At 50.4% G+C, this 22,516-nt stretch overlaps 9 protein-coding genes across 9 annotated transcripts; 5 read left to right on the top strand and 4 right to left on the bottom strand.

Moving 5' to 3' along the window:
• Window positions 1-911: 911 nt before the first annotated feature.
• Window positions 912-2,346, top strand: LOZ57_002021 (uncharacterized protein; the record flags this gene model as incomplete). The annotated part of the gene is made up of 3 exons (XM_049251103.1): window positions 912-924; window positions 984-1,005; window positions 1,065-2,346. 3 exons carry the CDS (start codon window positions 912-914, stop codon window positions 2,344-2,346), a joined length of 1,317 nt encoding a protein of 438 aa, XP_049109953.1.
• Window positions 2,347-3,028: 682 nt separating this feature from the next.
• On the top strand, window positions 3,029-4,573 carry LOZ57_002020 (uncharacterized protein; the record flags this gene model as incomplete). Its single annotated transcript, XM_049251102.1, has 3 exons — window positions 3,029-3,439; window positions 3,514-4,398; window positions 4,460-4,573. The coding sequence occupies 3 exons, from the start codon at window positions 3,029-3,031 to the stop codon at window positions 4,571-4,573; spliced, it is 1,410 nt and encodes a 469-aa protein (XP_049109952.1).
• Window positions 4,574-4,825: 252 nt separating this feature from the next.
• On the bottom strand, window positions 4,826-6,120 carry LOZ57_002019 (uncharacterized protein; the record flags this gene model as incomplete). Its single annotated transcript, XM_049251101.1, has 3 exons — window positions 4,826-5,825; window positions 5,882-5,927; window positions 5,979-6,120. The coding sequence occupies 3 exons, from the start codon at window positions 6,118-6,120 to the stop codon at window positions 4,826-4,828; spliced, it is 1,188 nt and encodes a 395-aa protein (XP_049109951.1).
• A 688-nt stretch (window positions 6,121-6,808) lies between these two features.
• Window positions 6,809-7,263, bottom strand: toa2 (Transcription initiation factor IIA subunit 2; the record flags this gene model as incomplete). The annotated part of the gene is made up of 3 exons (XM_049251100.1): window positions 6,809-6,955; window positions 7,013-7,160; window positions 7,223-7,263. The coding sequence occupies 3 exons, from the start codon at window positions 7,261-7,263 to the stop codon at window positions 6,809-6,811; spliced, it is 336 nt and encodes a 111-aa protein (XP_049109950.1).
• A 2,817-nt stretch (window positions 7,264-10,080) lies between these two features.
• On the bottom strand, window positions 10,081-12,027 carry LOZ57_002017 (uncharacterized protein; the record flags this gene model as incomplete). The annotated part of the gene is made up of 2 exons (XM_049251099.1): window positions 10,081-11,308; window positions 11,423-12,027. The coding sequence occupies 2 exons, from the start codon at window positions 12,025-12,027 to the stop codon at window positions 10,081-10,083; spliced, it is 1,833 nt and encodes a 610-aa protein (XP_049109949.1).
• Window positions 12,028-14,348: 2,321 nt separating this feature from the next.
• On the top strand, window positions 14,349-15,308 carry LOZ57_002016 (uncharacterized protein; the record flags this gene model as incomplete). The annotated part of the gene is made up of 1 exon (XM_049251098.1): window positions 14,349-15,308. The coding sequence occupies one exon, from the start codon at window positions 14,349-14,351 to the stop codon at window positions 15,306-15,308; it is 960 nt and encodes a 319-aa protein (XP_049109948.1).
• Window positions 15,309-16,114: 806 nt separating this feature from the next.
• LOZ57_002015 (uncharacterized protein) lies at window positions 16,115-17,057 on the top strand (the record flags this gene model as incomplete). The annotated part of the gene is made up of 2 exons (XM_049251097.1): window positions 16,115-16,487; window positions 16,540-17,057. 2 exons carry the CDS (start codon window positions 16,115-16,117, stop codon window positions 17,055-17,057), a joined length of 891 nt encoding a protein of 296 aa, XP_049109947.1.
• A 457-nt stretch (window positions 17,058-17,514) lies between these two features.
• Window positions 17,515-19,526, top strand: LOZ57_002014 (uncharacterized protein; the record flags this gene model as incomplete). The annotated part of the gene is made up of 4 exons (XM_049251096.1): window positions 17,515-17,944; window positions 18,047-18,708; window positions 18,760-18,827; window positions 18,881-19,526. The coding sequence occupies 4 exons, from the start codon at window positions 17,515-17,517 to the stop codon at window positions 19,524-19,526; spliced, it is 1,806 nt and encodes a 601-aa protein (XP_049109946.1).
• Window positions 19,527-19,880: 354 nt separating this feature from the next.
• On the bottom strand, window positions 19,881-22,226 carry LOZ57_002013 (uncharacterized protein; the record flags this gene model as incomplete). The annotated part of the gene is made up of 1 exon (XM_049251095.1): window positions 19,881-22,226. One exon carries the CDS (start codon window positions 22,224-22,226, stop codon window positions 19,881-19,883), a length of 2,346 nt encoding a protein of 781 aa, XP_049109945.1.
• Between the last annotated feature and the right edge of the window lie 290 nt (window positions 22,227-22,516).

Below are 22,516 nucleotides of genomic sequence, written 5' to 3'. Positions count from 1 at the left end.
GTTTTCTTTCAATATGGCAATAAACGAGCTGAATGAGAATTAGAGGCTAGATCCAGGTCTGAAGTACGTCTATAAGTGGACCCGAGTACATATTGTGCATGGAAAGCTCCGAGTAGTATTTCATCTTGTGTATTTAAGTTCTTAGAGTAGAAAACTTCATAAGGAGACAAAGTATATTTACAATAGATCTCTTGTTGAAGTGTGGAATGTTCACGGGAAGTCGATGAATAAAACATTCCACCAGGATAGTTATACCTCGACTTCGTTTGCCTTTGATAGAGCTGTCCTGCACCTTATAGTATCCAGTTTAATGGAATCTGACGGTATTATTAGCAACCTTCGCAGTAGTACGACGTTTTCGCATCGTGGTTTCAAATATTCCCTTCGACAGCCCGCAATCGGGTCAGGATATATTAGGAACGCTGCACCCGGCGATAGTTAATTTTTTTGTAACTCAACTTCTATATTTCCAATAAACATTTATCGACCTAGTTGAATTAATCTAGGGATATCGCTATATCTTTTTTGTTCAGGTTTCAATTGTAGGAATTTGCTTCGCACGTATCTTTCTTCCTCGAACCCAATAACACGCTGCAGTATAACGGCACCCTCCAAACGGTTAGAACATATGGACGGAAAAATAATCATCAACCTTGGGGGTTATAAGTGGGAAGATTCCCCTGGCCTTTGTAAGTTATTTCATAATCTTACTTTTATAAAAGAAACAGCGCTTTCATAGTATCTTGTTTTTTTCTCCTATCTTGCAGATTTTCCGGGCAGAGCTAATTAAGTTCTTTTTTCTTGCTGCAGATCATGGATGTGCAGTCTGTGGTACATCCTTAAATAACCCTAAAGCAAAAAGAACCTGCTTTGGTATCCACAGCGAGCCATGCATCCGGTATCACCAGACCATGTTTCATAAAGGTAGGCAGGTCAAAGAGAAAGACTAGTTCATACACACCTAGCTAACCAATGTTGGATAGGTGACAGCCATAAATGTGATCCGTAGGTTGAAATGGGATAGTAATAAAAGCATAAAACATGGACTAACAATGCACTTACAGATGTAGGAACTCAAACGAGGTCCATGACAAAAGACACAGAGAAGTTGCCAGACTTATTCAGAAGCTCCGTCAACTGGATGCCGGGGAGCCGGCCTGTAGCCCTCTTTCCGCAGAGCTAAAGACAGACACAACAGACGATGATGAGAAAGAAAACGCCTTCCGCCAAGAAGATTATGCATATATGGTGCCTGGATCACCAAAAACTCCCATCCGGAAGCCAAGTGTACTAAAAGTGCCTGGGGCACCAAGGAAGAGCTTCGGAGGAACGCCTGCGGAGCAGATTAGAAGACATCTATTAGAGCAAAAGACCCAATCGGCTGAAAAAGGATTCAGCGAGGCGAAATCACTTGCTGTTGATAGTCAACAAATACCTGTTGTCTGTGAAGGGCCAAAACAGGAGCGGCTACCAGCGCACATATGGTCAAACAAAGCAGCAGGTTCTAGCCATAGGCTAAGCATGAGTTATAGACCATCAGGCCTAAGCAATGTTTATACTAGCGATCCAGTACCGATATCAAACTCAAACACCAAGGTCATTGATAACAGCAGCGAAACACCACAAAAACTGGCAGCGTGGAAGGACAGTGTAGTGCTTGATGTCGTCGAAAGCAGCGAAGGCGCGCAAGGAATGTCTATTACTGAATCAGTAACTGACACTGAAAGTACTGGAAAGGGACGCCGACCATCGCAGTTAGCTAAAATCAAACGCGAAGAAAAGAAAGCTCTCAAACACGCCAAGTCGGTAAATAAAGCGCTCAGGCGACAGAGTATGAGTTGTTCAACTATTATTATAACAAGCGAAGAGATTGAAAAAGTGAACCACGCAATCCATGGGATCAGTAGGTCACAGGCATGTTTATCCCTAGAACAAACTATTAAGGTGTTTATTGGTCACATTGCCACACAGACTAGACTCGATCGTGAGACATCACACATCAAGATAAGCTATGACGCAGTAGGTGATCAGAAATATGAAGCATTATTAGCAGAAAGATTGAAGCTCCGGTTCGTTAAAGAGACCTTAGCTAGGCTCGACATTCAGCCGGTCATTGCAAAATCGACCAAGGAACGAAGGGTGCTAGTATTCAAAATTATTGAAGCAATCTTCCTAGACATTAAGTATCTTGCGAATGAAGCCCATGAGACACTGAAACGAGCTGGCGGATATTGGCTCTATGCCAACAAGAGAGCGTATCGAAACATGGTTGAAAACAACAAGGAGGTAGACTGGGAGACTGGGCAGAAGATTCAGTTCGAGGATGAGGAGTCGGATTTGGAATAATGAAGAATAGAAAATAAACATAGTTCATAAGTAGTTGACGAGAGAATAGACATGGCTTCATGAGCTGGGTAAAGACCTCTTCCTCAGATGGTCTCGATTATGACTCTTGATGGTCGGGCCGCAATCAACTATAAGACAGAAGCTTTTTGCTGGCGATAATTCCAGAAGGCAACTAGCCATCAGAGCTTGACCATGCTAAAAAGTAGTAGGAAATGTCCGATGTGCTGTTTGATATCGCGTTCATGGCGCCGCGGCAGCTAACTACCTAGTTACCTAGATAAGCGCGCGGCACAGGCAGAACGTTGTTCCGGGCCGCCGAGTCCGCGGGGCTTTCGTGGCTTCGGAGGGGCCAAAGAGATCGCGAAACGGCCGAGTTCAACGACTTAACCGCGCCGCAGCGGGGCCGAGCAGAATCTCTGGGCCCGGTGGCGGCGGCGATAGCTTTTCCACGGAAAGCTCACCAGCAGCGCCGATTTAATCGCGTTTATCGGCGGTGGGCCGGGGTTGCGGGCGCATGGGGTTCGCAGTCACGGGGAGCAGTTCCAAGGAACCGTAACTAGCAAACGTCGAGATCGAGGCTCCATACTAGATAAACCTCTCCGCTGTCGCTCTCTCTTCACCACCTCCATTATCCATAAGTCTACGCTGTTCAAAAGTGCATCCATCGAATCGTCAAGCTGTCATGTCCTCGGAAACTCTGACGACTATCTCCCCCACCACCAATGCGCCCGTGGTCACCCGCGCTGGCATCGCCGAGTCGGATCTCCTTGCGCTCCCCAAGACCGCCCAGGCTGCCTTTCGCACATTCTCACAGTCTACTACTCTCGCTCAGCGTCAAGAAATCGTTGCCAAGGCGCTCGCGCTCCTAGTAAAAAAGAAGGATGTTCTGGCGCGCGAGCTTACGGAGCAGATGGGCCGGCCTATCGCATATACTGGGGCTGAAATCACGACGGCCGTTAAACGAGGGGAATATCTAAACCGTGTGGCAGGGGAAGTACTAGGCGATAAGATTGATGCTGACAGCGAGACTGGCTTTCGAAGATACCTTAAGAGAGAGCCAGTGGGTGTCGTTTTGGTCATTTTTGCTTGGAATGTAAGTGGCATGCTGAAGAGCTCCGTGTAGCTTATACTGGGCGTGAACTGGAACTAAAAATTTGACACCTGTAGTACCCCTATTTAATTCTTGTCAACAGCCTAATTCCAGCTTTGCTCGCTGGCAATGCCGTTATCCTTAAACCGTCTCCCCAAACACCTACCGTCGTCGAGCAGATCTCCTCCATATTCCTTGAGGCTGGCCTTCCAGATAGCGTAATCCAATTTTTCCATTCGGGATCCCTCACCAACATTGAGACACTTATCCGCTCCCCATTGATCAATCATATTTGCTTTACTGGCTCTGTCGCCGGAGGCTTGGCAGTGCAGAAAGCTGCCGCGGATAGAATCGTCAGTGTTGGATTGGAACTAGGTGGCAATGACCCGGCATACATCCGCGGGGACGTTGATGTAGCCTGGGCAGCCGAGGAGATTGTTGATGGCGCCATTTTCAACAGCGGACAGAGCTGTTGTTCACTGGAACGTATCTATGTCCACGAAAGTGTCCACGATGCATTTGTCGAGGAAGTCAAGAAGGCTCTGTCGAAATATCGTGTGGGCGATCCTTTCGACGAGAAGACTCAGATCGGACCTGTTATCTCCAAGAGATCCAAGGAGAGCATCTTATCACACATTCGTGACGCGGTGGATAAGGGAGCCAAAGATGAAACTCCTGCAAATCCGACATTTGAAAACATGCCCTCTGAGGGAAATTTTGTTAAACCAACACTTCTGACTGGAGTAAACCACGACATGGTCGTGATGGTGGAAGAAACCTTCGGACCCGTAATCCCAGTGATGAAAGTGAAAGATGACGAAGAAGCTATTCGTCTGATGAATGACAGCGACTTGGGCCTAACTGCCAGTGTCTGGACAAAGGATGTTGAGACGGCAGAGAAGTTGATCCAAAGAATCGAGGCTGGAACGGTCTTTGTAAACCGTGCAGATTATCCAAGCCCGGTACCTAAACCTCCGTCTAACCTGGATCTAAGATTGATAGGAATACTGACTTTGCTGATAGGATCTTGCCTGGACTGGTTGGAAGAACTCTGGCCGCGGCGTCACACTTAGTAAGTTCGGGTTTGACCAATTTGTCAAATTGAAGAGCTTCCATTTGAAAGACTATCCAAAATGATAATGGAAATTTGGTTATGACATCCCACACCTAGTGGGATTAGACGTCAATGTAACTTTAAACGATTTGCTTATCTTCCTAGGAGAAAATGAAGAATCATTGTAGATCGCCAGGTAGAACCCTATGAGATCTTGAATGCCGCTCTACAAGAAACTTGGGCGCCGTGAAAAGACATCTGTGCTGGTTGTCGCCCGCTATACGGGTTGCTGGCGTAAGACCAACGGTTGTAAGACTACCTTCGTATGCTTTGCGTCATAGAAAGGTTGGCACTTCGCTAAGACGTTGCTTCTTACGCTGTTCGTCTTGGAGTTTACGGTGCTCAACTGGAGCTCTTGGTGCTGGCCGCTTCTTAGGCATGGGCTCGTCAATACCGCCCTCAACTTTGATTTCGGTGTCTAAATCGTCAAGGTCATCAAAGAAGAGGCTAAGTTTGGATCTCTTGGCTGGAATTTGGGACTTTGCACTGCCTTTCGAAGTCGCAGGGGCAGATTTTGGTATTGTGTTGCAAGTGGAGGAACCGGCTTTGGCCCTATGGTAGGCAGAATCTTTTCGTGTTTCCGCCACTTGAGGAAGGGAATTTTCAGTAAGATTTGTTGGGACGGCAGGTAGACGCGAAGAGTTCTTGGTGGGCGGTTTCATGGCTGCTGAAGCCTGTATAGAGACGGAAGGAAGGCGTGTTGCCCCGAAGCCTATAGCAAGCGAGTCCTCACGTTTGATACGACCAGCTGCTTGTTGCTTATTGTTTGAGCTGCATGCAGCCGGTTTCGCCGTCGAGGAGTTATTTTTTCTTCCGAAAGACGTGGAGCGGCCCAACGCGGCTTTTGAAGACGACTTGATGGCGTGTAGTCCCATCAGTGACTTGGGCTGTCTCTGTATGGCCATTAATGGATGGAGCTGTGTCCCAACCCAGGGATCATCATCTCTATCCTCGCCGCTCTCATCAATATCCTCTACCTCCGAATCAACAGGGGGTCGGCCAGCGGCCCGTGACAAATCATCTAAAGCTGCCTTATGCCTTGCTGCAGCATCCTGGACTTGCAGTCTCCTCTTTGTTCCGGTATTTAGCCCTATCTTCGTATTTGTAGGTCGGGTTATGCTTGAAAGCTTCGACTGGTTAGCGAGCTTCGCCTGTTTCTTACGGCGTGCATACTCTGCGAAATGAAGGTGGCGGGTGTAGGTTTGGGCGGTAGCTAGGAATTCATCCTCGACCATCATGTACATATCGTCATTATGTAGACCTTCACGCATATACCTAGTCAGGTGCATTAGTTAGTTATAAGTACGTTCTGCAGTGGGTCTTTTGCATACTCTTCCGGAGGAGGTTCACGAGCCGGGGATGTAGACGGAGTTCGGGCTTCGAAAACACGTCAGCGAGTTCACTTTTACAAATTGAAAGCAAGCTTACAGCGTCGGTACGATATTCTGTCGCGTTTGACAGAATGGTTCGCGAAGTCCGTGGAAGCTCGAGACTGTGCATGGGAGGGAGGCACAGGCGTCGTGCTTTTTCGGGATTTCGTGTTCGTTTGCCATGGTAAGGTCCGCGGCATGGCGAGTAGATGCAGGCATCGGGTCAAAACGCGAGTCCTGCATTGGTTGATTCTGGAATTGTTGCAGGGGCTTGGGAGAAATGTGCATTTGGCGTCTGCAGCTAAACTACAAACATCACCAACTCTCAATACTAGTCGCATTTGATATTTGCATACTCACGGTCTACAGACCCATCCAACACGATTGAAAACTCGGAAAGGCAAATTTCTGAGGCGAATAATCACATACCTAGACCTCGCCACTGCTATGGGCTGGTATCCTGGAGTTTCTACGATGCTCGTATCGCCTAGTTAATACCCGTCTATTTTCAAGCCACGGGTTGACAGCCCCTGGCATCAGCTAGGTCAGAAAACTTCCGATTTTCTTATGTAGGTGTTAGAAGTCAAATTTTCCTAGGGATTGTTTTAAACGTATGTAGGATCTAGACCCTAACCCTTCATATCTTGCATGGGGGGAATCGCTCCGTCCCGCTCCTCTAGTTACCGGCAAGGCCTGTGCGCTTCCGCAGCGAAGGTATCAATCAACCTATGCGCCAATATCCCCCTAAGCCAAAAACAAAAACAAAATAACGCCATGTAGTCATCCCATCGTAGCAAATCAATTGCTTAACCCCAACGACGCTTTCCGTGCCATGAACCCCGTTATAGTACACAAGGTGGATTGGGGGCGTAATGGAATCCGATGCGCTTAGGTCTCGCCAGGCCGCTTGCTATTACAGCTCACGATTTTAATCTTGTCCGCATGGACAGTGGATTGGTTATCCAGCTTGAACGTCACATCCTTGACAAGGAACGTCCAGACTTCATCGCAGAAGCGATACGTATCCAGATGGCCCTGATATCGGTCTCACGCATCAGCACTTGAGCTCAGTTGGGAAGTGGGCTGCACTACCTTGAAGGACAACTTTGCCTTGACCTTCTCGGCTAGAACTTCTGTGATAACCCGGTCGAAGTTTGACAGAATTTTCATGGCAAGCTGCGGTTCTATCCGCCCCTCGTTGATCAAGTCATCCAGGGTGTCCGTCAGCGACAGGCCGATGCTATGAGAACGACACACGTTAGCGCAAAACCATGGGCGCCGGGTAAGACGTAAATCCAGTACCTGCTGCCACGGTAGAGCTCGTAATACGCCTGCGCACTCATGTCAGTAGGATGAACAGGGACGGCGAGACGGTGGCCACAGTGAGAAGAGCAGCGCGGCGGATCTTCTGAAAACTACCCGGGCCAGCCAAGATCCCGGTCACGTGCACGGACCGATCAGCACCCGGCAACTTCTCGCCTTCACCGCAACAGGCTGCATCTGCAGGGCTTCTCGACGAGGAGTGAGGAGGCGTTTTGATCGCGCGGCTATGCGGCAGCTTCCGTATTTACGAGGTGCATAGCTGCGTGCTCGACACTCTGGGATTCACTGGATCGACAGTGTTCTGTATATTTAATCACTGCTATAGAGAAACCCAGCGCAATCCAACCGCAACCCCTGCTCTCCTGGCAGACGGACTAGAATCCTGCGGTGCAAAAGACCAGAAGAATTTTCTTTTGTCCCGGCTATACCAATTCCTTCTATAGGCTCCGAGCGTGCATCCCGTTGGTCAGACCCTTGAAGACCCAGGCTTGAGATTATTATGTATGATGCCTGTCCATCTATTCGGAGATTTATTCGATATCAGTCATCTTTCATATGTTGAATAACACGTTCTCTGGCTCGATCAGCTCTGGCCTAAAAACATATAAAGATGCCCAACGCCCCCTCTCTGGATTCGATAGTTCAGCAGCATCAAAACATCACAGCATCAGACTACCAAGCCACAAAGCTACTAAATCATCAAGACTCCAGGCCATAAAACCAATCAAACCATCCTCCTTCAAGCCATTAAACCATTACATTTCCTACCTCCAAGATGCAGTTTCTCATGAAAACCATCAGCTTCGCCCTTTTCGGGTCCAGGTGAGTCAAATCTCGTCATCATCTACCTGTGGCTTCAGAGCTGAGTGTTCGAAGCCTTCTCCTTGACCTGGTGGAAGCATCGCCTCACCCACTCATTACCCCAATGGCCGGGACGCCAACTTCGCATTCGTGTTATACGGAAACGATTACTCTTCCTTCGCCCCATATTCGTTGCGCCACCTTCCCCACCTCAACTTGCCCTCCAGTGAACTGTTTCCGGGCAGAAACGCACTCAATTCCTTGCCCGGACAAGAGATGCCCTCAGACTCCAACTAAAGTCCAATACACCCCCTGCCAGACTGCATGCATTCCCAGCTGCCCAACAGTGACGGTCAGCTGTTCCTCTACGCTCGCATGAATGGCCCGCCCTATATCAACTGAGGTGAAATTGTGGTGGGGATGAAGGCCAAACTCCATTGGGAGTATTACTGCACGTATATCTGCATGCGCCAAGAATATGTCCAACAAAAAGTTTTGAAAATTGCAGGGCTATCAGAACCACTCCTTTGTTCTTTCTTTTGATGTTTTACTTGCTTTACGAAGTAGATTTTAGCTATTAGACCACACAAAGGATAATGATATACATGTTACGCAACCTCTACATTTTATGAATAAAGAGCATTCAGCTTCATCATAACTTCCTGATAAGCCCTTGCGCCTACGCTGGTTGCCCTTTATCATTTCTTCCAGCAATACTCTGCATGCTTGCATTAATTCATCCTACATTACATGAACTGACTTAGTATAATATGCTCCTATCCGTTCCCAGACATTATCACCAAGACCATACTAAATTCGAGTTATATATATTTGCTCTATATAATCACCTACATACAAATGCTATGTACTGGGATAATTCGACGCAACTTCTTAAGTTACAAGGCCTTCTCATAATAATTCAACAGCGAGGCCACAAACACATGGTCGCGCGACTACGAAGCAGGTTGTACAGTTCTCTGGCGTCATGGATAGAGTCGCAATCCATATTCACCCGCCATGTCTCTTGATGAGCAGACATAAAAAGCCATGTTCTCGCTCTCTGATGTAGAAATAAACCCATCAGCTCAGAACAACAGTCCTTCGTTCGAATAGCTTCTTCTATCTCCAACATCCAACTCCTCAAGCCGCAATGTATTTCTCAGTGGCTGTGATTGCTGCCCTTGCCTCTACGGCAATGTCATTACCCAATATGTATGCACATATCTCACCCACCATATATCTCAGAAGAGCGCAAGATGCGAGTTCAGCAACTAACTGTTGGAAAGAAACTCTGACCCAACCATCAACCCTCCGGCAAAAATCACTACCACCCTTGCCTCCATGGCAATGTCATTCTCCAATATGTATGCACATATCTCACCCACCATATATCTCAAAAGAGCGCAAGATGCGAGCTCAGCAACTAACTGCTGAAAAGAAACTCTGACCCAACCAACAACCCTCCGGCAAAAGTCACCAACCGAGCCATTGGCAAGCCAGCCAAATGCTATAGGCACACCGAGCGCCTGCATCCAACATCTTGCCCAGACCCCGCACAATGTGTCGTGTTGCCGTGCATTGAAGTTAAAACCGAGACTCTGCCATGTGTCACTCATCACTGTGCCGCTACACCGACTGTGACAACAATGTTGCCATGTGCGACAACATGCCGGAAGGGCTGTGAGACAAGCACCATTTACAAGACTGCTGCTTGCACTGCGTAAGAAGCTGGTGGCAAGAATGGTGTTAGTGGAGGAAAGACAGGGTATCAGAGGGGAGGGAGATGACAAAGCGGTGGAAAGTTGATCTATTTGATTTTGGAATAATTTGCCAGTTAGTTATCGGAATTGTTTATCAGGATGGAGAGAGATCAAAGAAGGAATCGAAGTTGTAATGAAAAACTTCTAGAGCAGTATGTCCCCCAAATATAGATCTAGAATCACTGTCCGGTTTTGGTGTAAAAGAGCTCTCCAGCATAGATAGACCCAATCTCGAAAAAATTTTGATTCTACAACCCACACGCCATGTCCATAACATCAAGCGCTCGAAACCATCCCTGCCAAAACTCCTGCGCCGATTATCCCGCCGTCAGACGCTTCCCTCAAGAATACAGACTTGCCATTCTCCTGCGGTCCATCCCAAATCACCAAACGATCGATAAAGCTCTGGCACGTTTCCTTGAAATGAGGGTAATGCTGGATAATCCCACCAGTGTACGCCACTACCAACTCTTCGGGACCAGAGCGCCACCCTTCAGGCTCAGGAGCAGTAGTATTCTTGGCATTTGCATCATTCGCCAAGGTCGATTGTTTATTATTGCGGTATATCTCGGCAAATGCACCGGCAGAAGTGTTAAATTCTGGGACTATAATGTTCGAAGGTCTCCTGGGGTTGGTCGCTCCATCGCGGCGGAGCTGGATTTCCTCTGTGCAGGCCAGGAGCCCGACAACAGCAGCGGCGATCAGTCCCGCGGACCTGGTTTGTACGACTCGAGCAGTCTTTCTGAAGGCTCGCGCAGCACCTGAGTCCCAGTTCCAGCTACTAGATTCTGGGGGAGGCAATGTAGCTTTTAATTTCGCTACTAAGACGGGATCAGACGGTGTCTGTGCAACGATCGACGACAGAAACGTTGTGCTCAGCGCGTACCCCTGAACTAGGTTTGCAGGAAGGGCCTTCGATGATAATCCTACCACCGAGGTTAAATAATCGTAGAAAATTAGCCTGACCAGCTCGCCGATGTAGCGACCACCAGTCATATACTCAAAGGGCTGGAAGCCTGGGCGAGCGCATTGGCTATCTAGCAGCGAATCCCAAGTGGTGGTAATATTCAGTTCTTTTAAGGGTGGAGCAGCACCGTTAATGGTCCATTCGGTATTGACGATAGTTTCCGTCGCGTGAGGGTGTCGCGACGACACATGTTTCGCCTTGGACTCGTGTAGGTCCGACAGCTTCATGGGAATGGTTGCGTTGCAGCCCGTGCCGACGATAATGCCCATGGCAACGCGACTATTAGGAAGAGATTTGACGGAGTACGCCAGGGATGCGATCGTCGCGACAGTGTCATTAGTGATGGCAGCTATTTTTAGCTTAGGCAGAGCAAATAGCTTTCTTCGTTTGGCCGACGGCTCATCTGAACCGTACGGCCGTCTCGTGTGCCTATCGTATCCAGCTAAAAGGATCTTTCCAAGATTGAGGTCTGTTGAATTTACCCACTTGAACCCTTTCCCCATGGGCATCAACGTTGCTTCTGATAGGGAGTCCTGCCTGGGTGGAGGAAACAAAGCAAGTTAGCTCAGGAAACGCGCCAAAACAATGATCTACAGCGGGGGCCAGCTGCTTGGATCATCAGTTCGTGGGGGGGACTGTTTTAAAGCCTACATCATTGGAAAACTGAAGGTGATCCCCATCTCCAACTCGTCAGGGATTTTGACGCCGCTTGTGAAATCGGCCATTAGGCTATCGGCGACCACCTCTGCCATGCAGTCGCCAATCCACAAGAAGAGATCTTCGGCCTTGTCCTTTTTCAGGTGCTCGCCAATGGGCCAGGCTTTCTCGAGCGTGCGTCGAACCCGGTGACGCTGCGCCTTGCGTATGGTCTCCCGCGACCGCTCTTCGTCGGAGCCGGACTCGGGCGAGTCGCCAGCCTCTCCCAGCAGGTCGATGAACGCAACCCTCAGGTTGCTTCCGCCTACGTCAATGGCCAGATAGCGGCCGGTCTCTTGGCCTGTCGGTAGCCGTGTTACAGGGGTGGGCAGGAACTGCTGGTCTGAAGTCATGGCAAGCTCTGCATAGACCTTTGCAAAGCAGCACGCGAGCTGGTACAGCTTCGCATCGTTCACAGCGAGGGGCTCCAGGAAGTGGTTGATGGCGTGGTCCTCGGGCAGCGGCGTGACCGGGCGGTCGGGAAGCGTGGCCTTCTCTTGAGGCACACCGTCATCTTCGTCGTATGACTCCACGGCGACAGAATGGCTTTCGTCATTCATGCTGGTGGTCAACATGTCGCCTGGTTTCTGGTCTCCTTGAGGGAGAAGGGAAGGGGCTGGCGCGGGGAGCTCGCCTGGTTGGACACGCTGGCCAGTAGTTAGATCTTTCCAATGGCGCACCGGTGTCCGGAGAATAGCAGGCTAGTTAGTTATATTATAGTTCGGCTGTTCAGAGTACCGGGTGGTGCTCAGTGCCTATGTTCCTTCAAGTCGGGGATTAGCATCCATCGGCAAGCTTCGAGCGGGCTGAGCGGGCGGCGCAGGGCGAAGTGGCGGGAGCAGGACGCAGGGGAGACACACACACAACACACACAGACGTACACACGACACCGCTGGAGTAGCGACAGGACGGGCACGAAGCACGCGCGAGAGAGGCGGGCGAAGGGCCGCAGACGAGGATGCAGAGGTGCAGCTGGAGCAGGAGGAGTTTGAGCAACAAACGGGCTGGGAATTGGGGAGCGGATTGGCCTGCGTCTTATGATTAGAGTGCACGCCAGCCAGTCAGCAGACCGATACGACCTTACAAAGATGCGAAGCCAGGGGAAGCCAGAGCTCTGGATAACGATGTGACCCTGGCGGCCAGGCGGGCGCCGGCCCCGTCAGATGCCAAATCAGCCGGCCAGCTCGCCGCCGACGGTTGAGCGCGCCGTGGGGCCGCCGTGTCGACGCGGTGCGGCGGCGCAAGTTCGCTGCCGCCCGGCTCTCGCGCCCGCTGCGAGACTGCCCTCCGCCCAGGCTTGTGCTGAGCGCGGCTGAAAGGATTAACTACCTAACTAACTAGCTAGCTAGTCCGTGGAAGAATGGCGACGACGCAGAAAAGGGGCCTGAACCCGGCTCAGGCACAGGGCACTCTGCGCTGCAACTCTCCAGCGGTGCGTGCTGGTGCGGCGGGCGAGAACGGGCCTGCACGGCGAGCTCCATGCCTACACATACATACATAACTACCTGTTAACTAGTCACCGGTTCGCCTGCATCAGGCCGACATCCAGACCTCTGCCCGGCCCCAATCCTGCATCTCGGACAGCCTGTCACCGCCGGAACACCCTCCATGAAACAAGGCCACATAGTTACCTAGTCCCTAGGCGAGCGCAGCCTTGCACCCTGAACGCCCACTCCAAGAACAGGCATTACGGAGCACCCAGCAACAGCTCTCCCGCCGGCACCGTCATACCAAGAAACAAGCTCTGCGGGCTCTCCCTCTCCATACGCGCGCGAAAAGCGCTCTTCCCAGAGCTCTCGTGCAGGCAGATCCACGCGCTGCCGAGCAAATTCCGAGATCCAAGACGCCCGTGAGCGCTTCTGCTGGAACACGCCGGGCTGGGCGAGTTGGCGGCCTCTGGAACGGCCTCCCTGTTTGGAGACGGAAGCACGCCAGCGTCAGTCTGTCCGGCATTGGCGCAGCAAAAAGGGCGCGTAGCTGTCGGTTCACTGGCCCGCGAACCATATGCAGTGGGTCTGCATCTGCCAGCTTTTTGGCTTGTACGGAGAGTACTCCGTAGATCCCAGGCATGCGCAGGAGGACGGCGCACAGTTCAGCCCAGGTCTTGGAGGTGGCGGCTGCACCATCCCACCTGCACCTAGTCGCTGTGTATGGACATATGCACGGAGGACGCAGACACAGGCCATCCAGCCTTGTATCTGGCCCTGTGGGTTGGGTTCACGACCCAGCCGCAGCATACGGATGCAGAGACGGCATGAACTGCTAGACGATCAGGTGCCAAAGCAACCCGGTGGACCAGCACATCTGTAAGTATGTACATAGGCCCAAGCGGTCACGCGAGCGGTGTGACGCCCAAGATCAGCCGCGAGCCAGCCGTGATTGGAGATGCAGATGGTGTCAGACTATATTAGTTGTCCAAGACGGGCGTCCATGAATCATGGCGATCAGAAGCGGAGGAACAGGGCGGCAGGCAGGCAGCTCGCTAGCTGGTTAGTTATATAACTTCAACCCTCGAGCTGCTGTGCGCACAGGCTGCGATCGCCCGCCCAGCCGTCGAGGGCCTGAGCTGTCAGCGAGTTGTTTTTCTTTTTTCTCCGCGCGCGCAAATCGAACTTCGGGCGCGGGTGTTGCCCCCGATCGGGCCTAGTCAACGTAACTAACTAGCTGGCACAGGAACGTCATCGGACTGTCGAGCCCAACGCAGACGGGCGGGAAGTTGAAACGATCATCAACGACCAGAGACAAAATAAATAAATACTTCCCGACGCCCGTGTGTTGCTGATTGCTGTTCCATCACCCCAGTCGACCGACCGTCTGCGGCGACGCTCCCTCCCACCGGCCAACGGCGACCAGGGCCCCGTCCTGACCTCCGACTCTAGCCATGGGCAAACCGCCGCCTCTCGACCCCCGCCCCACAGCGATGCAACCTGAGCAACGTGACGCCTGGACCTGGAGTTTCAACCGTCTCGTTCGGATTGCGATTCTCGCCGCTGCTCTCTGTGTCGGTTTCATCGGTCTCTACCAGACGCTGCATCCTCCGTTCAACCCCCTCTGGTTTTCGTCCGGTGTCCTCACAATGGCTACCTATGATCGTCGCTCGCCGCGCCCATCGGACGATGTTCCCGCCACCACGCCGCAGCCCAACAGGGTGCCGCTCGAGGCGCACATTATGAGTATATGCCCTGACGCCAAATACTGCTTCCAGGACCTCATTGTGCCGGCCATGGAGAAGGTCCACGACAAGGTCGACTTCAAGCTCTCGTTCATTGGAAAGTACGTGTGGTTCCCCATCCCCAAAGCTGGCGAGTTGTTGTCGTTAGCTCAGACATCTTATCTGTCTTTTTTTTTTAGCGTCTCCGACTCCACCTCCGATGTGGCGTGCAAACACGGCCCGAAAGAATGTGTGGGGAACATGTTAATGCTCTGCGCTGCCAACCTGCCCTTCCCTTGCGACCAAAAAACCAAATCCGACTGCAAAACCCCCACCATCCGCTCTCTTGGCTTCGCCAACTGTTTGCTGCGCGACTATAAAAACATTCCCGACCGCGACCTGGTCGAAGGCTGCGCCCTGGAGCATGGCATTGACTTCAAGGAGCTCAACAAGTGTGCAAGCAGCCAGAGCGACCAGAAAGACGGAGAGCTCAGCGGCCTGGCCTTGCTGAGGGAAAGCTGTCGCCGAAGCCAGCAGGTCGGCGCTGTCAAGAGCTGCACTGTGAGAGTTGATGAGAAAAAGTGGTGTGTTCTGGATGGCGGCGACTGGAAGGAGTGCCAGAAGGAGGGTGCTGAGACCGTCGGTGGGCTTGTGAAAGAGATAGAACGTCTGTATAAAGAGAAAAATTAACGTCAGTTTCTGCAAGGACCAGGAAAGTTTTTTTGGGTCATCAGCTTGGGCAATGGGCCCCTGAACCACTCCAATCCGCCCACTTGCTATGGCCCATTCTAGGGTTTGATATTTCCCTTCTTCCATTTTTTTTCTTCGACAAACCCTTCGGCATGCCAATTATGCGTGTGTTCCTGCAGCATTTTCATGTTCGGCTGTTACAATATGCACTATTTAGGAATGTAACGATATTATGGAGTATAAAATCTAGGAATGTATGAGTCAATAATTGGTTCCAAAATATTCATACTTTGAGCTTCATGTCGGTTACAACTCGATTGGCGGTGAGAGTGGAAAACCCGTACTACCGACTTTCTGTGTCTTGCAGGTAATTTGCGGATGCTTTGACATTAGGGATTGGGCACTACCGGATGACTGCAGCTGTCTCAAGCATTCGAGATACTGGGTGTGAGCCCTATTGTTTGTGTACTTCAGCTTGTGTGTAAAATTATTTAATGGCAGTAGAGCTTATGGAAGAAAAGTATGAGGGGTTGTCTGATATCGTATGTAAACAGTATTGTGCAGAATGCCGTCTCATCGTAAGAAACTAGGCGACAGAACAGCATCCAATCTCTCACTGTTGCAATCCCTCTCCACTATTGTTCTTTTTTTGTGTTCCCTTGGAGAATTATCAGAGCTAAATTATCATTATATGGGCAGAAACCAGAATTAACACTCCTTAAGGTACCCTGCAACTCCCAGCCAGCATATTTATATAGGAGCCAGAGCTGACCAGGCGAAGCCAGAGTCGAGATATCTTGTTGAAGATGGATCCACCACAATACTCCCACCTGAACAAAAATCTGGCAAGCATTATACGTGAATACGCAGCCGTTAACGCAATGAGACCCGACGTGGCCGAGCTCGCAAAGCTACCAGAGTATCTGGCCTTGCTCATGGGAGTCTTTGAGAACCATATTGCTTTGGTCACGACGCGTTCTCAAGCTTTTGAAGATGGCCAGATCACCCTGTACGACAGAGCCTTGTTGATTCTTACTAGTAATGGGAAAAATATGCATAACCTTGGAGCCATAGAGCTGTTCCTTGATGAGATTCTGGGAGTGAAAAAGAACTCCAACGCTGAAGATGTAGCGCAGATTATTCAAAAGAATATCGCGCTCAGATCCATTGTGTCGCAGGGTATGTTACTAGAAGAGGGTATATGGATATCCAACTGACCCACTATCCGTAGTCATGCACCCACAGGAAGAGCATGTCTCTGAGCAACATGGCAAAGAGCAAAATGGACAGACGAATATCAACATAAAAAAGGATACGGAACAAAGAGAGCCTCCAACGGCCGTTGAAGACAGTGACCCTCGCATCGCCAGGATGCTCAAGACATTCAGTAAAGCAAAATCCGAGTTTCACTCAATCCGCAACAGCGACAAAGGCAGCAAATACCTCGCGGCAAAATTCCTGCGAGACACGGCAGAGAACACCCTTACGTATTTCCGCGACATGGGCATCCATGACCACGAGATGATCCCGCATATTAAGGCAGCGTACTGGCTTGGCCACAACAAGACGCTTGAAGACACTGGAAGAGCCCGCCCGTTTGAAATGGGGACGGAGGACTATGGTATTCGGGCGCGGCGCCTGCGCGATTCTCGTCTCAATGCTGGGCGCTCTGGCTGCTACCGGCCGGGAACTAGGGGGTATTCTTACTCATCTGGCAAATCAAGATCCCGCTATCCCCGGCACGCGTAACCGCTCGTGTGCGTAAAGCTTTTTCCTGGCTGACAGCCTTGAGGGAGAGAGTTGTTGGGAAACGAAGGGCCCTCGCTTTGTTCGAAGTACCCGCCTCCGCACGGAATAGAAAGCAGAAATCTCAAATCACTAACTAACTACTATGTACTCTGTAACTAAAACACATCCCTTCATTGCAAGCAGTAGTCATTCGAAACGGGCCAAGTCCATGCGTGGGATGCGGTACAAGCAATCGCGACAAGACGCGACTAGCAAACTCACGCCGACTACCCGGGGAAAGCAAGCCCGTTGCCCGCATGATCAGCTACGGCTAACTAAGTAACGTGGTGAGCAGCCGGGGAGATCAGCTGGTCTTCCTCCACTCCAACATCGTCACCGCGTACTTAACTACATATGAACAGGCGGGCGGACGCTCTCTGGCGGTCTGGAGTATGATCCACAGCACGATGCTCTAACCATGACCACTACCAACCCAGGCCCTCATCCAGCCCGTCCATCCGAGGAGAACGGTCCACGACCTCTTGCCAACATCGATTTCACCCCGTCCACGAGCCAGTTCACCCCCGAGTCCAGCGTTCCGGCGTCGAGAGATGGAGACACCGCGAGGAACGCGATCCGTCGTGGGCCGGACCTTCAGAAGCTCCAGACTACTGTGTTGGGGGCGGAGGACGGCGACGTGACCTCATGGCCGACGTCCGCGGAATCCGCCTCGATCGAGGGCGTCGCCAACCGCTTCCGAGACGTCGTTGGCGACGAGCCCGAGCCGGCACACTCGGTGTCCCGGGCGTACACGGCGGAGGAGGAGAAGCGCGTGGTGAGGAAGTTTGACACGCGACTGACGCTGTTGATGGCGTTCCTGTACATGCTCTCCTTTCTAGACCGGTCAAGTAGGTGTTTCTTTTTATTTCGCTACTACTCTCCCCGTATACATGCCCGCATATGTGGAGCAGTGTGCTGAGCAAGCGGTTTGTCGTGGATGATGGGAATAGATATTGGAAATGCCAAAATCGCCGGTTTGATGGACGATCTGAACCTATCCTCTTCGCAGTACGAGTGGGTCCTCACGGCCTTTTACATTACATACATCTTGTTCGAATGGATGACTCTCATGTATAAGATTGTTCCGGCACATATCTACATCCCTCTGTGTGTTCTCGGCTGGGGCTTGGTTGCATCATTTCAAGCGCTTGTGACCTCCTTCTCCGGACTGTTAGCGCTGAGGGCCCTCCTGGGGATTTTTGAAGCTGGGTTTGGACCGGGTCTGCCTTTTTATCTGTCGTTCTTCTATAGACGCGAAGAACTAGCATTTAGAACTGGCATGTTCCTTTGTGCTGCTCCTCTAGCTACCTCGTTTGCTGGCAGCCTAGCCTGGGTAATTGTCTGGTTCAACAAAGACGGGCCGCTGGCACCATGGCGCGCCCTATTTCTCGTCGAGGGATTTCCAAGCGTGGTAGTGGCTTCAATTATCTGGGCATATATCCCAGACTCGCCTGGCAAAGCCAGATACCTTACCCGTCGTGAAAGAAAAGTTGCAAAATGGCGACTTCTTGAAGCTGGCGATAAGCAAAAGAAGCATGAGCCCCAGGATCGCGTGTTCAATTGGCGTGAAGTCGTTCGAACTATTTGCGATCCCAAGGCATACCTTACTGCTGTCAGTTCTACTCCTATTTTTTTTAATGTATATCACTAACTTGGTATGAAGTTCATGGCGTTCAGCTGCAATGTTGCATTCAGTTCCTTACCCGTGTTTCTACCAACTATTTTGAATGAGTGAGTATGCTCTGTGTCTCTCTATGGCACCCCAGCTGATATGGCTTCAATAGTATGGGCTACTCTAGGCTTACAGCTCAAGCACTCTCCGCACCACCGTATTTGTTCGCCTTTCTCATAGTTCTCTTAACGGCTTCTATCTCCGACCGCAATCGCAGCCGTAGCCCGTACATCATTATGCACGCCCTTATCTCAGCAACAGCTTACCTGCTGATTGCCTTGAGTGGTTATTTTCACGCATATCTTCCAGAGCCTGTGCACATTCTCGTCCGCTACATCTGTATATATCCTGCTGCGGCAGGTTTCTTTTCTGCTATCACCCTCATTATTACCTGGACAATGGATAATCAACCTGCAAAAGAAGGTAAAGGAACAGGGATGGCAATCCTAAACGTCATCGGACAATGCGGGCCTCTGGTTGGAACCAGACTCTACCCTGCCGAGGATGCGCCGTTATATGTTCGAGGGATGGCGTTGTGCTCTATGTTCATGGTTTTTGCTGCACTGTTGGCATATTCATTGCGGGTATTGCTGCAGAAAGAGAACATGCGGTCTGGATCACGATCGGTAGGCCGAAATAGAGGAGAAGAAACCCATACCATAGCCGAGGAAGAGGGCTTAATAGCCCCCGACTCATCGTCTGCTGCTTTTGGGGGTGTAGAGAAAACGGGCAACGGCAGGTTTGTTTACATCATTTGATGTTTTCTGCGAGATTCAGCGTTGTCAAGCTTCGTCTTCTTTCGGACATGATACCCCCTTTGCGTGCGGCGATATTTAGGCATTGCGTTTCCCTTCATTGCTATTCATTAGAGCAAATATGCTGCTTATGACACCCGAGAGCTGTCCTGAGCTAATAGTATGTCGTATCCGATCAGCACGTATGTATCAGAGATACACTACATGCACATACCTATATTTTCATTAATCCATTCTAGATTGGTGTTTTCTAACCATAGCCACAGGGTTTCATAATTCGTTTCTTCCATTTAAGACATTACATACATACGCGAGGCCGTAAGTTCTGATGTACACTAATCATTCTAAACGACGAGTTCAATCAATAAACTCTTCCTTAAAATCGAAGCTGCCAGGTGAATTTTTCGATGCTCCGAAATCCAACTTCATTAACAGCCGGTCAACTCCCGCAGGCCTCCACGGAACGTATGGATTCGTGGGGCCAGACAACGAGGGAGGCACATCAGCATGAGCCGAATTTACAGCCGTGGTACTTCCAAAATCAAACATCCGTACGCCTTCCGCAAGTCGTCCGTCATCAATATCTCTTAATCGAGAAATAAGCTCCGTAATAAGAGTTTCAAGTTCGGCTCTTGAGTGGCATAACTCGGACCATATTTTTTGTTCATCACTGTGGTGGTCTGCAAGTGAATCGTACACGCCTTCGTCATTTTCTAGATCAACGTGCTTTTGAACGGACTGAAGTTGAGTAATTAGAAGAATAAACCGATCTACCTCGTTTAGAAGAGTTCGTAAAGAGCGAGTGAAAGCAGCATCTGTAAGAAAAACCGATTGGGCAATACAACTCAAATACATGCGATGGGCAAGATTTATGGTTTCGGGGTCGTGTTGGGGATACGAAGGAGGAAGTTGGTCATCTGCTTGCTTCTTGTTCGCTGTTGCTGGACGGGAATGACCTGGTGTCGTAAGTGGCTTTGTCCCATCCAACCATCGCCTGAAATGAAGCCAGGATCCGCTTATTACTTCTCCCTGCACATAACTTCCTAACTCTGAGAGAACGAAACGAGCAGCGTTGCAAATTGCCCAAATTCCACGCATTGACGTACACCTTTTGCGATCTCTTTCACGTCGCAAACGAAGCTGTTCCTGGCTACCGCGTTTGTTACTCAGAGGAGGGCCCCAGGGTGCCGGATGAATTCTCCGAATGGAGGTGCATTTCCACAGGCTACTTAGACGTATCTGTGCTCGTCGAATCCCGAGCAAATATGCGTATATTTTGGAATATATCAACATGTCTGATGGGGCTAAAAATAAATCTAAAGGGGATTTCACATTGAGAGACAACTTAGTAGGTGTACCGCCGAAAAGGAGGTCGTCAAAGGAGGTATTTGAAATATCGATCACCAAATTGGTAACCGGGGGTTCCTTTTCAGACTGAGCGCCTTCTTCGGCTTTGGTTTCGACAGTCAACCGCAACAGTTCTCTCGCAAGGTCCAGTTCGTCGTCAATAGGGTCTTCTTCATTCTGGAGCAGATAGAGTTCAGCCCATGCCTGAGATAGAACTGCAGAGGCATCTCCGTTTTGAACCCTAAGTAAATCGAAGGGCTGTGATTCTGTGGGTGCTTCTTTAGCAATAGTCCTTCTGTGTTTTGAAAGTAATCGCTCATCAGCGAATACAACCAAAGCCATTGCAAACTCTCCGCGACCAAGGAGAAGAAAGTCGTGAAGCACAGAGAGAACTTCAACAATTTTAGGCAAAGGTAAGAGTTTCGACAAGACAGTCTGCGATAGTGACAGCCGAATTTCCGACACGGCGCTGCTCAGACTCACAGGAGATAAAGGGGATGAAAGGGCTGATAGATAGCGAATGTAGTTTCCATGTAGGAGTATATTGGGTGCTGGAGAATTTGAGTCGTCTAAGAATTCGCCCTTCATACGAATATGGTTTAGGGATTTTCCGATAAACAGGATGGAGCCTGCTGTGGGCGCAGATAAGAACATTGGAAATAGATCTGGGCAGAGGGTATACTCCACACCTCGAGGCCCTGTCTCATGTGAGGCTGCGGCTACGACTTGGATAAAGAAGTCTTCTCGTCCAATAGCTGGAAGTTGGCCATATAAAATCCACATTGAAAGTTGGCGCATCCAGGCGGTTTCTGCAGCCTTGATAAGAACCATGGCCATTTCTTCCAAGTCAACATGTCCCGTTTGAACATCCTTTCTAAGACGATTTATGAGTTTTCCTGCTGTGCAGGGAATATATTCGAGGTTGCCAGGATCTGTCCTGGGGAGCATGAATTGTGCAATGTCCCAGAGCCATTCCATTCTCCGCACCCAGGGTGTGAACTCGCTGACAATCGTTGATAATGGGACTATTCCATAGCCGCCAACGTAGTCAGCATCGATAGCTAGGATGGCCTTTTCTACTTCAAGAATTTTCCGCTGAAACTTGCCAAGATGCTCCGTGGCAATGGCTGTTGAAACTGCGCGACATATAGTCGACGCGTGGGAGGACGATATTTGCGACGTATGGGTCCGAAGCAACTGATGGAGCTCACTCAGTCTAGCCAGAGATGCTAAGAGGGCCTTTTCCGGCGGAGAGAGCAATGGGAAACCCGCTCCGGCACTGTCGCCCTCCTCCGCTGGCTGGCAAAACAGAGGGGACGGTTGGCCGGATAGGGAGAGAAGGATCTCGTGGAGCATCGTGTTGGCGTGACACTGCACAGGCGCGTTGTAAGTAGCAATTCGTCCTGCCCAGCTTGGCTGCCACAGTGCAAGCCGTCACGGTCGTTTTTACTCCGCTTCGATCGCAGATGTCGCCAAAACAACAGACCACAGCCAAGCAACTCGAGTCGGCACATTCAGGAAGCGTAGACAGCCCAGCGGGGTCAGAAGAGAGCTCCAGATTGCATGGTCACTGCCTCCATCACGGTCAAAAGGGGTATCCAGGCTGCGCTGCTTTCTCAAGAGCGTGTCGGGGGGGAATCTGATGC

This window comes from Ophidiomyces ophidiicola, assembly GCF_022830035.1.
Source record: "Ophidiomyces ophidiicola strain CBS 122913 chromosome Unknown scaffold_5, whole genome shotgun sequence".
In the NCBI taxonomy this organism is placed as follows: domain Eukaryota; kingdom Fungi; phylum Ascomycota; class Eurotiomycetes; order Onygenales; family Onygenaceae; genus Ophidiomyces; species Ophidiomyces ophidiicola.
This window is presented reverse-complemented; position numbering and strand designations above follow the sequence as displayed.